The sequence below is a fragment of the Podarcis tiliguerta genome, assembly GCF_965153285.1.
Source record: "Podarcis tiliguerta genome assembly, chromosome: 6".
Taxonomy (NCBI): domain Eukaryota; kingdom Metazoa; phylum Chordata; class Lepidosauria; order Squamata; family Lacertidae; genus Podarcis; species Podarcis tiliguerta.
The window spans coordinates 78,102,023-78,123,816 of record NC_139539.1 but is presented as its reverse complement, the minus strand read 5'-3'; the positions used below and the strand labels follow the sequence as shown (position 1 = coordinate 78,123,816).

General features: G+C 41.4%; 1 protein-coding gene across 2 annotated transcripts in view; it reads left to right on the top strand.

Annotated features, from left to right (window-relative positions):
* CAMSAP2 (calmodulin regulated spectrin associated protein family member 2) overlaps positions 1-21,511 on the top strand; it is a 77,162-nt gene extending 55,651 nt beyond the window's left edge. For both annotated transcript variants that reach the window (XM_083445271.1, XM_083445270.1), the window contains 11 exons: positions 4,458-4,551; positions 5,226-5,319; positions 6,300-6,382; positions 8,366-8,435; positions 10,344-12,519; positions 13,730-13,866; positions 14,701-14,921; positions 15,463-15,532; positions 16,834-16,949; positions 17,355-17,473; positions 18,204-21,511. In XM_083445271.1, coding sequence (XP_083301397.1) covers positions 4,458-4,551; positions 5,226-5,319; positions 6,300-6,382; positions 8,366-8,435; positions 10,344-12,519; positions 13,730-13,866; positions 14,701-14,921; positions 15,463-15,532; positions 16,834-16,949; positions 17,355-17,473; positions 18,204-18,509 — 3,486 coding nt within the window. In that variant the 3' untranslated portion in view covers positions 18,510-21,511. The remainder of the gene's footprint in view (positions 1-4,457; positions 4,552-5,225; positions 5,320-6,299; positions 6,383-8,365; positions 8,436-10,343; positions 12,520-13,729; positions 13,867-14,700; positions 14,922-15,462; positions 15,533-16,833; positions 16,950-17,354; positions 17,474-18,203) is intronic.
* The last annotated feature ends 283 nt before the right edge of the window (positions 21,512-21,794 follow it).

Genomic DNA, 21,794 nt, shown 5'->3' with positions numbered 1-21,794 from the left:
AGCCCTGCTCACCTCACAGAGTGTTTGTTGTGGGGGAGGAAGGGAAAGGAGAATGTTAGCCGCTTTGAGACTCCTGAAGGGGAGTGAAAGGCGGGATATCAAATCCAAACTCTTCTTCTTCTTCTTTCTGGGGAGTGCAACACCATTCAGAAATGGTTGACTGACACTTCACAAGTCAGGCAAGCCACTCACCAGCAGTACCTCTATCTTGTTTCTGTTGAGCTTCAGTTTCAGGCGCTAGTTTTAACGCATCCATGGCCTCATCTGAATATGAGAAATGAAACCCTTCAATTTTTAAGATAGGGGACAAGGCAGGGCCTTGAAGCACACCATAGCATAAAAACCAAGGGGCAAAGCCACAGTCCTCCAGCACCTCCTTCTGGAAGCAGCCATCCAAATAGGAACATAAGACTCCTATACAACAAGCAATCCAGAAGGCTGGAGTGTGCTGCACTACAAAATGTTTAACAAAGGATGAGTACTCCTTTGGAAGCTCTCACTAAAGTAGTTGAATAAAGGGATTGTTCCTTTAGTTCACTGTGACCTCATCTTTTGTGACATTTAAGTCAATGGCTAGCCTATGGAGAATAATGAAGGTTAGAATATGCTTGCAAAGTAAAACTGGAAATCTCAACTTTGCCCTCTAGTGTTAAATAAATTACTGAGTGTTTTGAAATGTTGTCAAATACTGTATGGTGTATAGAGAGAAAATAGGTGGCTCAGTAGATGTCATAGGCAGGATCTGAACAAGATTTAAAACTTGTTTAAAGCTTTAAATACATTTGGGGGGGTCAAACAAGAGCCCCCCTGTGGCACATTCCACGGGGCCTAGTGCAAACCCTTTTAAGTTTGCCTGAGCAGCACTTTGGAGCCTGACCTGTATATTGCATGAAATACTTGGTTCAGTATAATGTGTTTTTTTTTAATCCAATAAATAAATGTTGAAGTGCTATCTCCCACCTCTTTTCTCTCTTGAATGGAAAATATTCCTGTTCATTTTAATATCAAAGGCAGCATTCCCCCCTCCTATTCCAATGCCATTTGTAGCTTGCATGAAATTACTGCGGCAACAAGAGAAGAGCAAAGGAACTGCAGACATGGGCAAAGGCTCATTCAAAGCTGAGCTTAGAAATCAGTCAAACAGAGCCAATGGCTTTTAGTGTTGAGGCTCAAAAACAGTCCTCCATGATGTTGCTGAAATGTATAGTTGGGGGGGGGTAGTGTGTGTGTTTGTGTATTTGTGCTGTGTTTCTGGATGTCAAGCATTTTTAAAAAATCAGTTAGCCCCCCCCCCCCTTATTTTTCATATTTATAAATCTTATCCTGCAGCAAACATCCTGCACAGTAACTGAAAAAGGAATTTGTCTGTTCATTGTATTTATATTCCACTCCTTTAACTTTGGTTTTCTGGGCAGCTTGCAGGCTTATAAAAAATGCAGCTTAAAATATGTATGATGACCAGTTCACATTGGTCCTTATTTGTGTCTTGTAGTTTGGACTGATTCAATTTTATGGCTTTGTTCAGAGGGCAAAAGTTTTGTTTTGTCATTAAATGCAAATTGAACCAACAGTGGTTGTTGGTCACTTTCTGGACATTCTTCCCGCTCATAAAGTCCCAAGAACTCCATTCACTCCTGTGGGACCTAAATATGTAAACACCTTATCAAAACCTTAGAATTCCCATTTAAAATAATTAAATTTAAACTATTTAACAGAATGAACTATAAAGCATATCTATTTTACTATTGTGTTCTGATTACTCATCCCATCTTCTTTGATCAAAAACTCATTCTCCAGACTGATTTAAGATAGTTAACAGCACAGTCCTAGCTTTGTCTACACAGAAGTAAGTCCTACACACCACCTGCAATAGAATATTCATTTTGCAGATTTAGTAAATCAGCCTCCAATTGGTCCCAGAATAATTATCATATAGTGGGGAACACAGAGTTGGAAGAGTACTGAAACAAAAGAGTTACTATAACCCTTAATGTTGTGGCTATCAAAAGGGCTAAATCTCCTGTTGCTCTGCCACTCTTTATGGGTGCTACCGCTGTTAGCATGTATACTAAACATCCATTAATTACATTTTTGTGAGCATTCAGGTTTCTGGCAAAGCAGCTATATCAAATTTCCTTAAATATTGAGAAAGGCTGGATCACAGGTCTTCCTCATTCACCCACAGTATACCATAAGGGGGAAAAACAAGACCTCTGATATTGGGCCACTGCTTCTTATAAGGTTTGACCAATTATTACACTGTCATGAGGATCTATTATACACAGATGATAAAGGTCCAAATCTGACATCATTACACCAAGCTTATTTTCCTCATTTCTTTTCATTTTCTGGGATGTGAGCCCATTTCATAAGGCTTTTGTTCTCTTTGTTTAGTCCACTCCTAAGCATGAGCATCAGTGCACCAACTTTCTGAGCAGTAGAGGATCATTCTGTCCTAAGAATCGCCTGTTGCAAAGTCCCAGCTAGTTTACTTTGCAGTGTGCTCAATCTCTGTATGATGCCATCATGTATTACGACTGGAAACATTTGGAAGAAGTAGAACCTTGTCAGGGATGGTCCTAGCTATAATTGTAGTTCCTTGTATTTCTTCCTTGGGTCATAGTAAGTTTGGTTTTGGTCTGGTGATGTTTGGTCAGCTGATGTTTAGCTGATGTTGCAAAAGAACCTGCAAAACGCCCCAGGTTCAGTGCTCCAGGTTCAGTGCTCCCACTGGGAACGTCCTCCATCTGAAACCTAGAGAACTGCTGACAGTAAGTGTAGAATGACACTTGGTAGAAAATACTGAACTAGATGAACCAATGGTCTTAGAGAAGGCACTGGTATCTGGGACCAATAAGTAGTACATTCTCTTCCCCTTTCCACCCCAAGGAGCTATACATGGGAGGTTTGGGTTTTTTTGCATTAGTGCCAACCAAGCTGGCAGTGATACACAGTACCTCACTGGGGCCTTCATCTCATCTTGACTCCAGCTACTTCCTCACTTATGTGTTCTTTTATACCTTCTGCCATCTTTCAGTTTTAAAATATAATATGCTCTTAGTAAAATGTTGATGAATGGCTATACAGTTGCATGGCATGGTAATGAAGGACGTATGTACAGTCGTACCTTGGTTCCCAAACGGCTTAGTTGCCAAACAAATCGGTTCCTGTACGCCGCAAACCCAGAAGGAAGTGTTCCAGTTTGTGAATGTTTTCTGGAAGCCAAACTCCTGCAGCCAATCAGAAGCCGTGCCTTGGTCTTCGAATGGTTTCGGGAGTCAAACGGACTCCTGGAATGGATTAAGTTTGAGAACCAAGATAAGACTGTATTGTAAAAGGTGTAGGAGTAAGGAGTTACCCTAATTGCTTCATTTGACAGCTGAAATATAGCGCTTTAGTCTTTCATTTTATTGCCATCTTGTGGCCAGGAGGGGAAATGATACTCAAAGCCATTTATCTGTATTTAATGACTACAAACTGGTATAGTCAGAAGCTCTTTAGTAGTTTGTCCAGAATCGTAAAGTATTTTACTCAGTCTTTGAAAAAGAACATAAACCATGAACAGTAATTTAAATTGTACCATCTTTGCCATTCTTGAAAAATATCCTGGATTTTAATGTTATTACTTGGAGGGCAAAAACCATAGCAACATATTAATTTTACAGATACCACTGGATCTAGTTCCTCTAGAATGGGACCCCCTGCAGTGGTTTCTTCCTTCAGTCCTCCCATTTATGACAGATTTTGGGTTTCAACCTTCCATTTCTTCCTCAAAACTGGTATAATTATCCTTGCTTAGTATTCCCTGCTTCTATCACTTATTGTTGTAGTCCCATCAGTCTGTCAGGCTATGGCTTTGACATCCATATGAGGAACCTGGTACTTGCACATTAAGTTCATGGCATGCAAGAATACGAGCATATTTCATTAAGCCACATTACTGCTATCTTCAAAGATGTGGACAAGTAATTACATTTTGAACATTGGTTTGGGGAATTTTCTACATGTGGTTTTTAGCAGTACTGTGTAGTGTGAAGCCTCTTGTGGTAGTTGTCATATCAAGCACGCAACATTGTTGTTGTTTTAACCATGGATTCGCTTTTTAGTACAAAACAGATGCAACAATTGGGGGGTGGGACTTAATATACTGTAACCATGTGCTCTTCCCTCAATTCGAGAAAGGTGGATTTTCTTTATACTCTATGGACCAAATTCAACCACATAAAGCCTCACTAGTGCAATGCAGCTTTCTGCCTCCTCCCTGCCATCAGCTCAGGGGTGTGTGTTTGTGTGTGTGTGTAGAATCTCCAGAACAGCGGGTGGTGGGGAGTAGAAAAGAGATCACACTGTTCAGCAAGTTGAAGTTCTTGTGCTGATGGAACAGTTTAAAGGGCACGATGTTGAATTCATCTCTATGTTTTTTCACTTCTAATTAAGCTTCCATCTCTAATTTACAGAGCAATTATTTGGTGTTCATGGCAGAGCTCTTCTGGTGGTTTGAAGTAGTGAAGCCATCATTTGTTCAGCCTCGAGTTGTAGTTCATCCTCAAGGTAACCTTTCTTCTTAGTTGCTTCACATTGTGCTAAATTATGTGCGCTCCATGGATGTCAGGTTAAAATAGTGTTAACTCAGTACATAACCCCCTGGCCAGCAACTAGTTTTAAAATAGGGGTCATCTTTACAGCTGGTGAGGATGGGAAGTCACCAAGCACTAGGTGCATCTGCCCAGACACAGGCAAACCCCCTTTCCACAGTGCAAATAGCAGCAGGAGCTTGGGCAGGGCTTGAGGAGAGGGACCATAGTTCAGTGGTAATGCCACACAGGTGCTTTCCATGCAGGAGGTCTCAGCTTCAATCCCTGGCATTGCTAGCTTTAAAAAAATTAGGTAGCAGGTGATTTGAAATTGTGCCCAGGAGCATATTGGCAGCCCATGCAAATGTTCTAATATGTTCACACAGCTGCATTGTCATGAGCACCCTTGCTGCTGCATTGTAAACCAACTGAAGCTTTGCCTATGTCTTGGTTCTTACATGAATTTACTCTAGAGTGTGTCAAACTGGTTGCTTTAAATTTTTGTGGCTAAGAAATTTAGTTATTTATATGGATGTGTATGGTGTTAACTTGCTTGTTCTTCTGATGTTACAGATCCCAGCTTGGATGTTGTTCTTTTGTTGACTTTTACTTCTACAGCTGTAATATATAAAATGCCAATCTTTGTTTTAGCTGATGTTGCAAAAGAAGCATCCTCTGTTCCTGCTGCCAATGCCAATAGAAGAAACTATCCAGAAGTTTCACACGATTCTGACCTGATAGCCAGGTATAATTCCCAATCTCCTTTTTGTAGGTATTTATGTGGCTAGTTTTAACTAAAAAACAACAACAACAGTGCTCAACAGTGCTTCTTTTTTGGCTTGGCTCTTTTTATTTATTATTGTTAACCTAACCACAAGCTTTAATACCAACCATAGCGAGGCTATTTTCAAACCACCACCACAACAAGCTCTTTCTTCCAAGTGTCAGGACACAAAGTCCTGATTTTGTCGCTGAGACAGCTTATAAACTTGCTAGTGGAATTAATAGAGCCTTGTAGGGCCCAAATATCTTGTTTGTTAAGGATCTGGTGTTCTATTCAGCAGGAAGTCAATTAGCCTTTATAAATGTTTGGTTGGTGGTGTCCATAAGATTTGTCTGTGATACAAGGGGCAATGCACAATCAGCTGTGCCTCCATGGGGGGCGGGTTTCCATTTTTCTTCCAGCCAGCAGCCTTTCACACCTGTGAAAAAGTAATGTGGCATTGTGAGAAACTGAGGGAGAATTTCACTTTACTCCTGGCTTCTCTTCTCCAAGTGAGCTTATAAACACATTTGACTGTAACACTACCAGCACCGAATATATTATTTGCAACACGCAATTCATAGATGGAATTAAAATTTCTAAAAATGCCATAGTATCGCAGTTATGTGATGTTTTAAGAAATTCTGTAATGAAGATAATAGTTCCCCTCAGATGCCACGGATAACTCACGTGTTGTAGGAAATTTATATTTAGCTCTTTGTCTGAATTGAGACAGAAGTACAAATTATTGTGCCAATACAAGTATTACTGAATACCTTTTCATATGATAACAGATTCAGTTAAAATTTGACCTTTCAAATCTAGAAATATATTTTAATTGCACTAAATTCGTGCTTTCAGGCCTAGTTTAAAGCATGATATTGTCTCCTGAAATGTTCAGGGCTGCAAGATTTTAAATTAGAAGAAGTTAACCGTGGTGTTCTGTTTTTGGTTGTTTGCAGTGTGGAATGCCCAGCTTTCCCACCATCTCATCAGATTCCAGCTGCTAGCCATGCTCACCAGCAGCCTTATACACCTGCTCCAGGTAATAGCAAAAAGCTGAGAGATTCTGCTTTTGCCCTGTTCAGATTTGTTTTATCCAAATGTTCCCTTCCTTTGTTGGTCTTCTGCCAGAAGAAGGGAACCTTTTTTCCAACCATTATCTTTAAGTGTTAAACTACAGAGTGCTACATATGAGTGCCGAGAATTATTAGACTATTAGAATTACAAGGGGAAGGGTTGCAGCACAGTGGTAGACAAGCTGCTTTGCTTGTACAAAATCCCATGTTGAATTCCTAGGATCTCCAAGTAGGGCTGGGGATCAGGTGTGTGATGTCGTGGATTGACTGGATGCAGAAGAGTGGTGGGAGGCACCAGCTGGGGGAACCCCCAAGGAAGTCCTCAGGGGAAGAAGGCTCAGAGCCAGGGGGCTGGTGGTAGGATGGCGATGAGTGGTCAGAGGGAGCAGACTGGGAAAAGAGAGGCTGAAGAGGCAACAGGGCTTAGTGAACAGGAAGAGGATGTGACAGACAGCAGCCCAGAACCAGAGGCTGGAGAGGAGTGGGGCCAGGAGACAGGGAGGAGGCAGGCTGCTGAAGAAGCCAGGGAGTCTTCCCCTCCTGCTCTGACCAGCTCCCCTCCCCACTGGTCTCCCAGAACACACATAGAAATGAAAAGAGCAGAGGAGAGTTTGGTTGTGCACCAACATAGTCTCTGATTTCTTGGGGGGAAAGCCCTGGAGAGGAGGGGACTTAGGCAGCTGCGGGAAAACGGGGACCTTCATTCCTCACAACTGTCTCATTGGAGCTAGAGCTATTGGGAAGAGTTGCTGGGATCACTAGGCTGTCTTGGTTTCTTTGAATAAAAAGTTAACTTCACTGTCACTGGTGTTTTTTTTAATTGCTCACCTTCACCTGACTTTGGCTCCTGACACGTACCTGGGCTCCCTTGCACCCTTGGCAGAGAGCTATATTACTGCTCCCCATGCTTTGCAAAGGAGATGTATTGGTGCCTCATCCCATCCCTTGTTCCCTTTCCGAAGGAGGCTTTGTGCCACATCTGGCCGCCCAGAAGAGCAGAGGAGTGGCCAGGGAAGTGTGCAGGCTGGCAGACAGACATCTAGCTGCTGCAAGCCTGGGTGGAAAGGCATGATTCCCCTGCTGGGAATGTCACCTGTATGAAATCCTGGAGAGCTGCTGTTAGTCAGTGTAGTAGACAGAGTTGACCTTGTTGGACTAATGGTCTGGATCTGGGTCAATATAAGGCAGATTCCTATGTTAGATCTATCCTGGAAAGCTTTATTTATGCAATATGCATTTTCATTTTCTGGCCCACCTCATCCTTGCAGCAGCCCAGAGAGGTAGCTTATGATGAAGGTAGTAACTGATGCTATGTTGCCTAGGGAGTTTTATGGCTCAGTGGATATTTGAGTCTGGATCTCTCATCATAGTCTGATACTCTATTCCCTTGCTATCCATTATTAACACAAAAAAGTGGGGCAAGAGAAGTAGGAACGAGCGAATCACACTTTTCAAGTTCAATTGAATCATTTTGTATATTTTTAAAGTACAAGGCATAGGCAAGCAGTAATATAGACTAATGTGGGAATATTCTGTAGAACTAATTTTTTGTGATTCCCATCTCTGTGTATCTCTTTTTTTCCACAGTAAAGCATATTTTTAAATAGGGGAGGAGTATTAATGGCATAAACACAATTCATGTTATTTATGGTTGACAGAAGTACATTGAATGGTTGCATTCCCAACGTAACTGATGTCGGTGAATTTAAGTACTTTGGCTTAGGGTTTTACCTGGATAGTAATGTACAGAGCCATAGATGTGCATTCTTTGATAATTTTCTGCAAAATGTTGAATGAGATGTAAATTAATTTATTTGGTCTGTCTGCTTTAAATCGAATCAAGAGCAGAAGCCACCTATTTGATTTGTTAACTGGAAGTTTTTTAATCCTCTTTTTAAAAGTTTCAAAAGAATTCACCCTTATATGTTTTTTGTTTTGATTTTGGATAGGCGGCATTAGACGATCTACATCTATGTCTTATATGGATGGATACGTAGGGACATGGCCCAAAGAAAAGAGGTAAGTCATTGGTTAGTTGGTGCCATACTGCCATAATGTTTCATTTCCTATTGTTGTGTGATGCAAGGGGATTAATCCTTCCATTGAATAGCCTTGCTCTGAAAAACCGTTCATGGATTACACATGGGGAAGTACACTGAAAAGCCACAGGACTCATATACACATACAAAGCAAGATCTAATATAGCATGAACAAGTGTGCCTTCTGCATTTATCTTTCCTCCTCACCCTGCAGAGGTTTGGGGGGCCCTCTAGAACCAGTGTTGGGGCCCTGCTATGCAAGTGGATTTCCATTGCACAGGCAGGCAAGCGTCGTTGGATGTCGCCCAGAATCATTAAAGTGAAAAGCTCTATAGATGCAAATCTGTAGACATAGGCCCCACTTCTAAGATCCATAACCTCTCATTTGTGGAAGATGGTACAGAGTAAGCAGATCCTGTGCATGTACGTGCTACACGTGAAAGCAATACGCTTGGCATCAGGAGTTGCTGGAAGGAGGCATACAAGTCTCCATCCAACTATCTTAGGGCTTCCACTCTGCATTTGTGTAGGGTTCTCTCCTTAGCCCTTTCATCTCCAAAATAACATCCCACAAGGCAGCAGAGGTTTAGGATCAGAGTTTTCCTTCTCCTAGATGTGCTACCTTCCCAGATGAGCCCCATATGCCTCTCACTTCTTTCTACGGCATGTGCAAAAACTGCCTTCTTGATCCTTGGACCCACTACTGGTCTTGTCTGCTGAAACTGCCAGAACCTGTCTTTAAATGCAGGGAAAGTCCCTAACTCACTGAAGGTTTGAGACCCATTGGCTACCCTTCACCTGGTTTATCCGACCAGTCAAAGTTGTTCCCAGGGTGTGGCTGCTGTCCCATGCAGACAGCTTCTAGGAGCCACTGGCAAGAGTTGAGTGCAGGGTGGGGACCAAAGACGGACAAACTACCCTAGAAGGAACACGACATGTCCTCCCCCAGCACATGCATTTTAGAAAGGGAAAATGGGTGGAAGTTCTGCACCACTTAGGAGCCTCCTCTTGTAGCTCAAATTGTGTGGTGGGTCTTTCTTCCTGGCTTGCTTGTTTGCTTCTGTCAATTGTCAAGAGAGAATGGACATCCCTACTCCTTTTTGAGAAGGGTTTTCACTTTTATATTTACAAAAATGATATAATGGTCACAAGGACATTTTCTAGATATTCAGAACAAGAAATACATGTATGTAACAGAAGATTAAATAAGACTAGTAGATTTTTGTTGGGCCTGAGCCAAATGGATGTGAAGTAATTTTCTGCAGGAAAAAGCACCCTTCTGCTTGGCAGTCATTCAACAAACTGTAACAAAAAGAGGGTAAAAGTGTTTGCCCATTCAGAGTGAGGGCAATTGGTGATCTCATTGGCTGGGATCACCTATATGACCAGTCCAAGAAGAACAGCCCTCACTCTGTCTGTTTTGTTTGCCCTCAGTGACATCAGGTAGTCATATCTTGATTGGCTATGTAGTGCTGTAACGATATAATATCATATTCACTGCTTGATCCCTGGCTGGCTGGGATCACATAGTTCAAGCAGAAAGAAGCCCTAGCAAAGGGGCAACAGATGTGAGAAACAAGGGCTGCACAGAAGATCAAAAAGAGGCAAGGTAGGGATTTGTTTATTTACTATATATACGGAGGGCCCCAAACCTTGAAATGAGCAAACATTTGGTGCAGACCATATCTTTATGCTCAATGGATGTAGGACTAGATAATGCTAATAATGCTGTCACCTTGTATTGCGTTTTACTGCTAGAGTTTGAAGCCAGCATTAATGCTATAAAATAAAATATATTGTTTCTTCAATATAAAAATGCTGGAATATTTCCAACATTTTAAATGGAGGGTTGCTTTAATGGCAGTCTCGTTTTTAATTCCCTTTCTAGATCTTCAGCACATGGTGTTTCGTTTGACATTTCTTTTGATAAAGAGGACAGCATCCGTGAGACTCCAAACAGAGGAATGACTAGATCTCTCAGCAACGAAGGCATTGCGCAAAATACCAGCCGTATGCCCAGACTTGTTAGAAAGAACCTGTCCTTCAAGCCTGTGAATGGCGAAGAGGAAAGTGAAGATATTGAAGAAGAAAAGGATACGGAATTTTGCAGTGATCTAGAGGCTGACAGCAATCAAAGGAATGCGAACCAGATTAACCCATACAGCCTGCCCAATGGAGCGCTACAAAACAGGTTGGTTACCGATGAATTTGGCAATCGGATTGAGACACCAAGCATTGAGCAGGCTTTGCAGATTATCCACGATAGTGAGAAATCTCCCAGTGTTACTCAGCCAGAGCAAATTACAAATGGGTTTTTCCTTCACAACAAGGAGATGAGCATCCTGAATTCAAATATTAAACCCAACCAGAGTAATCCCGATATTACTGCAGATACAAAAGGTGCTCTCAGTCCCATGACTGACAATACAGAAGTAGATACTGGAATACATGTCCCTTCAGACATTCCAGAGACTATGGATGAGGATTCAACCTTGAGGGACTATACTGTAAGCCTGGATTCTGATATGGAAGAACCATCTCGATTCCTTCAAGAATTTGATAGCAGAGGCATCAACCATAAGGAACAATTGAGCCCTTGTCCAAGCTCAGTAAGTGCCAAATCACAAGCAGGCAGTAGTGCGTCCTCAAGTTCAGGTGTTAAAATGACCAGCTTTGCAGAGCAGAAATTTAAGAAGCTGAATCATACAGACAGCAGAAGTAGTGGCAGCAGTTCTCAGAAAACTACACCAGAAGGTTCTGAGCTGAACATTCCTCACATGGTTTCTTGGGCCCAAATACCTGAGGAATCTCCTCTCCCTCAGGCAAGAGATACCACACAGTTACTGGCCTCTGAAATGGTGCAGCTGAAAATGAAGCTGGAAGAGAAGAGGCGAGCAATTGAAGCCCAGAAGAAGAAGGTTGAGGCTGCTTTCACGAAGCAGAGACAAAAAATGGGGAGGACGGCGTTCCTTAACATTGTGAAAAAGAAAGGTGACGGGATTTCACCACTTAGAGAAGAGGCGGCTGGAGCAGAGGATGAGAAAGTGTTCACTGACAGCAGTAGGCCGAAAGAAAAAGATGCCCAAAAGCCATGTGAGCAACTAAACAAGGCCACAGAGGCAATTAAAGCAAGCACTGAAAATCCTCACGTGAAATGGCTGAAGTCCCCCAGCACACCGGTTGATATAGAAAAGCAATGCAATTTGGTGAGCCCCTCGGAAGAAAACTTAAATGACAGTGACCTTCTGGAATATACAAAATCTATTGAGAAGCTCAATTCTTCTCTGCATTTCTTGCAGCAAGAAATGCAACGCCTCTCCCTTCAGCAAGAGATGCTTATGCAGATGAGGGAGCAACAGGCTTGGGTTATTTCACCACCTCAGCCTTCTCCTCAGAAGCAGGTTCAGGAGCTGAAGCCTTCATTAAGGTTTGCGGGCGCACCCTTCCCTGTTGCCCCATTTTCCGTGGAATCTCCCCGATCTTCCCACCAGTCCCCACAGTCATCCTCTAGGAAGAATTCCACTCTCCCCAGTAAAATGCAAAGGACTCCTAGGCCAAATGAACTGAAATTAACACCTTTGAACCGCACTTTGACTGCACCGCGATCTGTGGACAGCCTTCCTCGTTTGAGAAGATTTTCTCCAAGTCAGGCATCAATTCAAACTAGATCTTTTGTTTGTTTTGGAGATGATGGTGAACGTAACCGCTTGAAGGTCAAAAATACAACGGGAGAGGCTGACAAGGAAACAGCAGGTGAGAAAGAAGCAGAACAGGCAGAAAAGGAAAAGCCAGAGGAACAACCGGCCAGGCCTCTGGAATCTACAGTGTCTGAAGTACTTTCGCAGCCCATTACAGAAACTGTCTGCCTCACCCCAAATGAAGAGATGCTGAACCCACCAGGATTTCCAGAACTTGCATCCAAAAATGTTAACCTCATAGAAGTTTCCCTCACAGATTTGAAGCCACCAGAAAAGTCAGAAGAGTCTGTTGAGAAATCGGAGGGTGAGAGTGACAAGGAACAATTGGAAGATGACCAAAAAGTGTGCTGTGGATTCTTTTTCAAGGTAAGTGAACAAGGACATCACAAGCATGCATTTAGGATCTTTTTGCCTCTGGTGGTGGTGGGCAGATGGTCAGGGCTTGTGTAACAGAGGGTATGGCAAGAGTCTATGGTGAGTGGGACCTGGGTGGCTTGTGTTTGGTTGACTCTTTCCATGGATCATCCACCCCTCACAGTCATGCTCCAAACAGCTTGCTAAGCACTTGCTTGAGAAGCTGTTTTGAAGCACAGTTGCAATAGGCAGGAGCTGGGGAATGACTCACTTCTGTTGCCTTTCTCACCATCGTGTATTGTTCAAAATAAAACACTAGGGCAGATAATAAATGATTTAAGCTCCTCTGCAAGTGGAGTTGTATTCACTTCTCCCTGCAAATGTATTGTAAATAAAGCATATCATAGGTTACAAGATTGCGGTTGAGTGTAATACAGACATTCTCTGTCCATAGAGGAGTGTGACCCTTTATAGAGGAGTGGTTAATCTAGCACAGCTTCCAGTGGGGTATAATACTACAACTGAACAATCTAATTTTAATAAGTACTAGACCTTGCATGCTTGGGATGTGGGTGGTGCTGTGGGTTAAACCACAGAGCCTAGGGCCTGCCGATCAGAAGGTCGGCGGTTCAAATCCCCGTGACGAGGTGAGCTCCCGTTGCTCGGTCCCTGCTCCTACCAAACTAGCAGTTTGAAAGCACGTCAAAGTGCAAGTAGATAAATAGGGGAGGTACCTTCTGGCGGGAAGGTAAACAGCATTTCCGTGCGCTGCTCTGGTTCTCCAGAAGCATCTTAGTCCTGCTGGCCACATGACCCAGAAGCTGTACGCCGGCTTCCTCGGCCAATAAAGCGAGATGAGCACCACAACCCCCGAGTCGGCCACGACTGGACCTAATGGTCAGGGGTCCCTTTGCCTTTACCTTAGACCTTGCATAATTTGGTATAGTTGTCTCAGTAACTTTAGACCAGAGATGATCAACCTGTGCTGGTCCCCGTGTTTTTGGCCCCATCAATCCCAATCAGCATGACCGATGATCAGAGTGATGGGAGTTGTAGTTCAGCAACATCTGGAAGCCCCAGGTGCCACACCCCTGCTTCAGACCAATCTTTAAATTTGTCTCTTGGATCACAATCCATTTTAGTTCAATGGCTCTACTGTGGATAGAGTCTTCTACCAATGTTGAGATAATGATTGACATTCCTTCCTAAATATTGCTTCAAGGATGATCAAAAGGCTGAAAACGAAATGGCAGTGAAGCGGGCGGCATTGCTGGAGAAGCGATTGAGAAGGGAAAGAGAAACCTTGCTTCGGAAGCAGCAACTGGAAGCAGAGTTGGAAAATAAGAAAGAAGAAACAAAGTAAGATCAACTGTAGATGCTAGTCATTCTGAGAGAGTTAAATTTAGAAATCAGATGCCTAATTTCTATACCCTATGAGGGATCTTTGTTGTCAAACTGTTTCCTATGCTAAGACCACTTAAAACTTTCTACTAACTGATTAAGATAGGTGTCGCCAACCTTTTTAGGCCAGTGGGACACATTTGGAAATTTTAGAATGCCAGTCACAAAATGGGTGCCCAGAGGTGTGGCGTAACACAAAATGGCTGCCACATCTAAAAGAGCTGAAAGAGGCAGGGCCACACATTGGTGTGGCTGTGCCTCACCCCTTCAGTGAGCAAAAAAGGCACCCACATCAGCCACTGCAACAATCACTCGCAAAGAGAAGCTATTTGCAGCTCTCCTGTGTTCAGAATGAATGAAACGCTGTGTGTCTGATCTTCAGTTAAATGTGAAAATGTGAACATTCTAAAATAAATTTCTTGCATAACTAAGGAATATTAAACTTTCAAAATAATTATTCTTTGAATATTACCAAGAAACCCAAATTTTGATATTTACGGGTACACAATACTAAAGTGTTAGGTGGTACTGAAGTACTAAGGGGCATTTTACTTAATATTTACCCTAATCTGGTTCAACTGCATCTTTAGGAGTATGCCAGTACTTGTGTGAATTGCTCCACAAAGCCTAGCATGAGTGTACAGTTAAAATATGTACACTAAAATTTGGAAACCAGGGTATGTTCTGGAAATGTAACAGGGATACTTGGCATTCGGGTAACTTATAATCAGAAAAATTGGTTTTAGTTTATGAGAAGGATGGCTTTGCTAATGGCGATGTTGAATTTCTAAGGAGGAAGTCTGAGGAAGAACGTCAGAAGAAGGAAGATGAAAGAGCACGTCGAGAGTTTATTAAGCAAGAATATATAAGGCGGAAGCAGCTGAAACTGATGGAAGATATGGACATTGTCATAAAGCCTCGCCTCCACATGTCCAAACAAAAGAAGCCACGTCCAAAATCCATTCATAGAGATCATATTGAGTCACCTAAAACTCCAATCAAAGGTCCTCCAGGTAATAAATATAAGGAGGAGTCTTGATGCTGCAATTCCAGCTTTGACATTTTGCCCAGAGATTGGGGGGAGAGGGGTTGTTAAATGCTACCAGACTGCTGGTTTTCATTATGCCTAGTTATCACATTAGAAAAGTTGCAAAGAATGATTGGTTCATCACTCCTTACATAGTTAAATTTTGAGTCAGCATGACCTGGACCAATACGACAACATTGCCTCTACTTTTAAAGTAGGTTTCCATACTTTTGATACAGAGCTCCATGGTGATGTTTATGTTTAGAACAACCTATAACCATACTATGATTTACCTTTACTATATAAAGACTTATGAGGATAAAATACGCATTAAATGTTTACAGATTTAGAGTTCATAGGGCCAGTAAAGAGAGAGAATATTTCTTAGAAAACTTAGCAACTTTTCTTTCCTGGTGGTGCATCTAATTCACAGACTCTGTTTTCTGTATCTGCATTCTTTTAAAGTTCCTTGCATTTACCTAGGCTCACACCTTCACTGTGTTGCTGTTCCCCCCATCTCCCCTCAGCATCTAGCCTTTCGTTGGCATCATTGAACACCGGAGACGACAGTGTGCAATCGGGCAAGAGAACGCCAAGGTAAATATCCAGTTCCAATTTACATTTGAGAGAAATGATCATATTTATGCGACTTGGCACATCAGTGTGAATTCAGTGAGGCAGTAGTTAATGCATAATTAAGAATAGTTCATGGCTCTTCAGATTAGACCAACTTTGAGTATGTTCCTATAGCCGTTTCTGTACATGGTCGCCACAAAACAGATCTACACATATTTAATTTCCAGGCTGCAGGGAATTGTTTAATTGCTTCTGCTGATATGTACATTTTTTTATTAGATTGCTAGGTATGAGCCAAAACCTGTAGTAACACACACGGAATGGCATACACAAGACACATAAACACACACGGGATTTGTTGTTGTTTAGTCGTTTAGTCATGTCCGACTCTTCGTGACCCCATGGACCAGCGCACGCCAGGCACTCCTGTCTTCCACTGCCTCCCGCAGTAGCTTCGAGAACACTGTCCAACCATCTCATCCTCTGTCGTCCCCTTCTCCTTGTGCCCTCAATCTTTCCCAACACCAGGGTCTTTTCCAGGGAGTCTTCTCTTCTCATGAGGTGGCCAAAGTATTGGAGCCTCAGCTTCACGATCTGTCTTTCCAGTGAGCACTCAGGGCTGATTTCCTTAAGAATGGATAGGTTTGATCTTCTTGCAGTCCATGGGACTCTCAAGAGTCTCCTCCAGCACCATAATTCAAAAGCATCAATTCTTCGGCTATCAGCCTTCTTTATGGTCCAGCTCTCACTTCCATACATCACTACTGGGAAAACCATAGCTTTAACTATACGGACCTTTGTTGGCAAGGTGATGTCTCTGCTTTTTAAGATGCTGTCTAGGTTTGTCATTGCTTTTCTCCCAAGAAGCAGGCATCTTTTAATTTCGTGACACACAGGATGGCACTTCTAAAAATGTAATCATTCAGCTCTCCTTAATTTTAAGAAGCCACTGAAATATCTACAAGTGAATTAAATTCTCTAAGTTGTGTAGACTAATATGAAGTAGAGGGGATGCTTTCATATTCAGATTTTCTTATTTGTGATAGCTTTATAAGGGCAAAGGGGCTGGAAACACCCGCCAATTTTTCAGAATTTAGCCAGCTTTGCCTGATGGACAGTTGACATTCTTCCCACTCATTCCTGAAGCTACTTGGATATTTGGAAGAACTTACGTGCTGTTAAATCATTTGATTCCATATTTGTGTTTAACAGTGCTTTATCTTCAGGTCTTTCATCGTGAAATGCTACCATTTTTTCATTGTGAAATCATGCTTGGTAATAGATTGGCCAAATCCTCTTTCCTGTTTAAATGCAACTTTTAGGTCTGAATCTGTGGAAGGATTCGTATCTCCAAGTCGTTGTGGAAGTCGTAATGGAGAAAAGGATTGGGAAAATGCATCAACGACATCTTCTGTGGCTTCTGCTACAGAATATACAGGTTGGTATATTAAGAGTTGGTGCTGAATTATTTGCTACAAACAAGAACATGTAGATGCTTTCGGGTGGTGGTGGTGTTGGGGAAAGCTGGTAAATAACAGAGAAAAAGTAATACAGAGTAATAACAGCAAGCCAGTGTACCAGATTACAATCTTGCTTCACTTAGTATCAGGTGGTAGTTAAATACCCCAACCATAATAAAGATTGAGAAGCTGGAGCATTAAGAGTTTGGTTTGAAGGAAATTATTTAGAAATTCCTTGCCCTGGCCACCTGTCAAATTTGGCCCATGGAGTGCAGCTATAAAGGTCTGGCCCCCAGAGCCAGAAAGGTTCCTCGCCTCTGCCTGCTCTAAACCATGTTCATTTATTCATATATATGTATTTAAAAATCTCTCTCTCTCTCTAGGACCAAAGCTGTACAAAGAACCCAGTGCAAAATCCAACAAACATATAATCCAGAATGCCTTGGCTCATTGCTGCTTGGCTGGAAAAGTAAACGAAGGTCAGAAGAATAAAATATTAGAGGTAAGGCAAACCTGTAAAGGGGAAGGGGGGGCGGGGAGAAGAAACTGAAAATCTGAAGTTCAGGTTGTGGGTAGGTGGGAAGTGTTGGGGGGACAGTTTTCTTTACACTGCAAGTTCAGAGGGGAGTCTTTCTGTTTACCAAGACCCCGTAAACATTAATGGTGTGCATTGATGGTATTTCTGGTGCAGCCATAGCACTGAAACTCCTAACCTCCTTTTCATCCTCTGTTCTGGGTCCTCTGCTAAACTAAGCTGTCTCCTTAATACAATATTCTTGCCAGAATAGGAATACATACACCGTGAAATTGTCTACTAACACTTCTCATGAGTTTGTTCTGATGCTAAAGATTTTTAAATAGTTATAACATTAGTTGAAATAAGAATATAACTTTCTGGTGCACCAGGAATGTAGTTTTTAAAATTACTCTTGGCACCCTATATCGCTTGTTCACACATGCATGTATAACACTTGATTTGTATATAATTTACTGTTGAACAGTTAATGGCAACTGAATGTGCAACTTCAGGTCCATGATATGAAAGTTGTATCTGTGTTGTTGGATTTGTGATGCCTTCATACATGTGTAAATAAGCCAAGCTCACAATGCTATTACATTTTCAATAACATGAAATAGTTGCTGTCATAAGTGTAGGAGCATTGAAAATACCCATAAACTGGATGTTAACTTGTGCACAATTTGAACGCTCTTTCCTCCCCTCCCCCTTTCAGGAAATGGAAAAATCAGATGCCAACAACTTCCTTATCCTTTTCCGCGACTCAGGCTGCCAGTTCCGATCTTTGTACACGTACTGCCCTGAGACAGAAGAAATCAGTAAGTTGACTGGAATAGGCCCCAAGTCCATCAGTAAGAAGATGATTGAGGGGCTCTATAAGTACAACTCTGACAGGAAGCAGTTCAGCCACATACCTGCTAAAACGCTCTCTGCCAGTGTCGACGCTATTACCATCCACAGCCATTTGTGGCAGAGCAAGAGACCAGTAACACCGAAAAAACTCTTACCTACAAAGGCATAGTAACTTGGAGGGGGGTAGGGTACTTTGCCACGTTTGTGGTAAACTTGCACTTCGTATTTGCTGCCTATTAGAAAATAGGTTCTTATTTGCCAACAAGATTTCTTTGAACTCGGATCTGAAGAGAAAAGCTCTGTCATCATGCACAACTGGAATGTAAACACAGTATTGAAGACTTGCAGAAAACTGACACTTAAGTGATTATGCATTCGTGTGCTCATGAAAGACTGACTCAGAGTGGAGATGGGTATGTGCTCACAGTTTATAGGGTTCATTTCCTCTCGTTTTTAAAACACTGAATTATTGAATGTTTGCAAATCTGTAGTGACTGAAATTAAAGTATATATTAAATTCATTGCCTTATACTTTGGTGTGTTATGCTTGTTTTGGAATTTGCTTCTGCTCTTTATATCTTCACTGGAGAAATGTTCTGTCTTGAGTTGCCACACCGTTAAATTTTAAGTGGCCTGCCGGTAACAGAGGGCACAAACCTTTTTGCAATGAAATGAAGTTATCCGTTCTTTTTTTGACTTTCATTCATTTCAAAGGGTTTTGCACCAGGACAGTTCCTTGGAGAGGATGTCCAGGATTAAATGTTGCTAGCATGTCTTAACCTCTGGCAAGGAAATGTGATGGCTGTCATTGCTTGTTCCACAAGGAAACTTGTTTTATAAAGGTATTGTCATTATATTTAGAAATCCACCTTTGCCCTGATCCAGGGAAGCATGACGGGAGATCTTTGCATGCACTATTGTGTTTTGCATTTTTCTTCTGAACAGGAAGTTCAGTCCAAACTGCTGTTTAACATTCTGAGATTTAGCAAAGGGGACGATACGTGTCTGTGGCATGACAGGTGACCCAAATAAAATAGCACCACTAAACAAATGCAGACATCTACCATTGCTTCCTGAGATTACGGCCTGGATGGCTATTTCAAAATCCTAAGCAAAACAGTATTAATTGTCTTAAAAGTAGACACTTTGTATGAGTCCTTCTGAGAAACTTGAAGAAAATTATATTGAGTAAGCCTGCTCTATGAAAGCTATTCTGATGTGTCACCAGGTTCCCATCCAGTATATGGACCAAAGTAATTTTTCTTCCAAGACATCAATTTAATTTTGTTTAATATAAATTATGGTATTGATGATGATACATGACAATCTTGAGTGTATTGAAACCAAGAATGGCTGAGAGCCACACACATACAGCAATGTTAACATTTACAAAATAATCACTGGGGCACCTTTTTTTCAGTATTAACAAAGGGCTGCACATCTGATTACTTTAGAGAAGTTATTTCTGTTTGGAGGTTTGCTTGTTGCTTTCTTTTTCTTTCTTATTGTCAGGATTCCTATACAGATATAGCAAGGCACTGTTTCAGCAGGTGGAAAAGCTCAAACTTGAAACCTACCCTTATTTTTGTGATTGCTTTTTTGACATTTGTACACCAGAGGACTTAGTTGGGGGGTGGGAGGGGATCTAGGTGGAACCTCATTCTCAGGAAAAGACTTGAATTATTGCTAAACCTGTTCCGTTTCAGTGTTGTGACAAGTGTTGGAACTTCAAGACAGTTTTGAACTAGCTGTCTAAAGTGTTTGTTACTTTTTATTATGCATCCTACAAAGGAAAACCTAAAATTCTGTACACTTCTCCCACTGAACTGCTTGACTCAGAGACTACAGTCTGCTTCTGTTCTTTATATAGATGATGTATAGGAATGATAAGTCCTTAAATAATTTAGAGAACAGCCCTTTTTAAAAATTATGAAAAGGCCTTTAGGCATCAATGTGTCTGGGTTCTTTATCAGCATTTTCTCAGAAATGCGATCAATATTTACTTTAACTTATGTTCTTATATTTATGTATATTTGTTAAAACTGTAAAAAAACAACAACACAAAACCCACCTGTTTAATAGGTATGTGGCTCTGATCTATTTGTGGTTAGCTGATTCCTACTGTTTGCATGTATATGAACCAGGATATCTAACCCATCTTCTATTTCAAGTGTAAACATACTGTGTATATATTATATATATTTTAAAAATAGGAGATAGAAGGTCTATGCATTCTACCAACGAGGCTTATCCGCCAACTAATGGCATAGGGAAAATATATTGCATACCCATGTAAGCATACATCTAAGTTAAAACTTGCCCAGGTTGAGGGTGAGCTGCTAGGACATATATGGGATAGACGATGGAGGAGATCACATGGAAGGATTTTTAACTAAACTATTCCTGCTAAAAGAAAAATATAATTTAATGATACATACCACTGACTGATTCATGCACACCTATCTAAACAGGATTTCTTTTAAAATGTGGCAACATAGTGTCATTTTAAATTATTGAATGTATTATGAATTTTGTCTACCGTTCAGAAAAAAAAGATGTCTGTGCAATGTTGAAAGGTAGGATGTGAATAATATGATTAAAAAATTGAGACTTTGGGGATTAAAATGTTACTACATACTAGGAGAGCTAAGGACAGGATTTTTTTCTTTTTTTCTTTTTAAGCTTGAAAATTTTCTAATGACAGTATGTCTTCATTTGGGATGTTGTTTAAGAAAATAAAAGCCTTTCATGGAGAAGTCCGGTGTTCATCAGTGACATTATCAGTTACACACCGGTGCTTTCATCGAGGGAGCGGGGTGTTTTTATTGTTTATATGACAGAATTTGCCAACCATCCTAATTTCCAGGCCAGGTGTTCAAGCTCTGACAGTCATGGTAGCTACTGAAACCATTTTTGGATGACTGTTGGTGTTTTTTTTAAAGAAAAAATTCTTTGGCTGTTTAAAGCCAAATTCTGTTTATTTCTAACTTAAATGGGCACCGTCCGTTGAGAAATGTACAGTGTATCGTGTGCTTACTTGTCCACTTTTGTGGAGCATTGCTACCCTATTTTTTCAGAAGCTGTGCTGTAAGATATTGTCATAGTGCTACCTACCTAGTACAGTGTAGTCTTTCCCTTCCATTTAAATAAAAAGCATGGCACCAAAAACAATGTTGCGGTTTCATCTTTTGGTATGTGTTTTCAGTTTATCCTCTGAAGCCATTAAATGTATACATTTATGGTTGGCAAAAGGTTTTGCCGGCATGCAGTTTGTGAAGGCATCTCTGATCTGAGCAATCAAATGGACACTTCTGGGAGTGGGCTGCTCCTGTTTGTTTGTGCTGGCACTCTGTGTCATACTCTCTGTCATGTTGTTTGTGCTGGCATACTCTCTGTCACGTCCCCAGGCAGAGGCTGCTTACTGAGGAGGTGCCTGACCAGAGATGTCCGATAT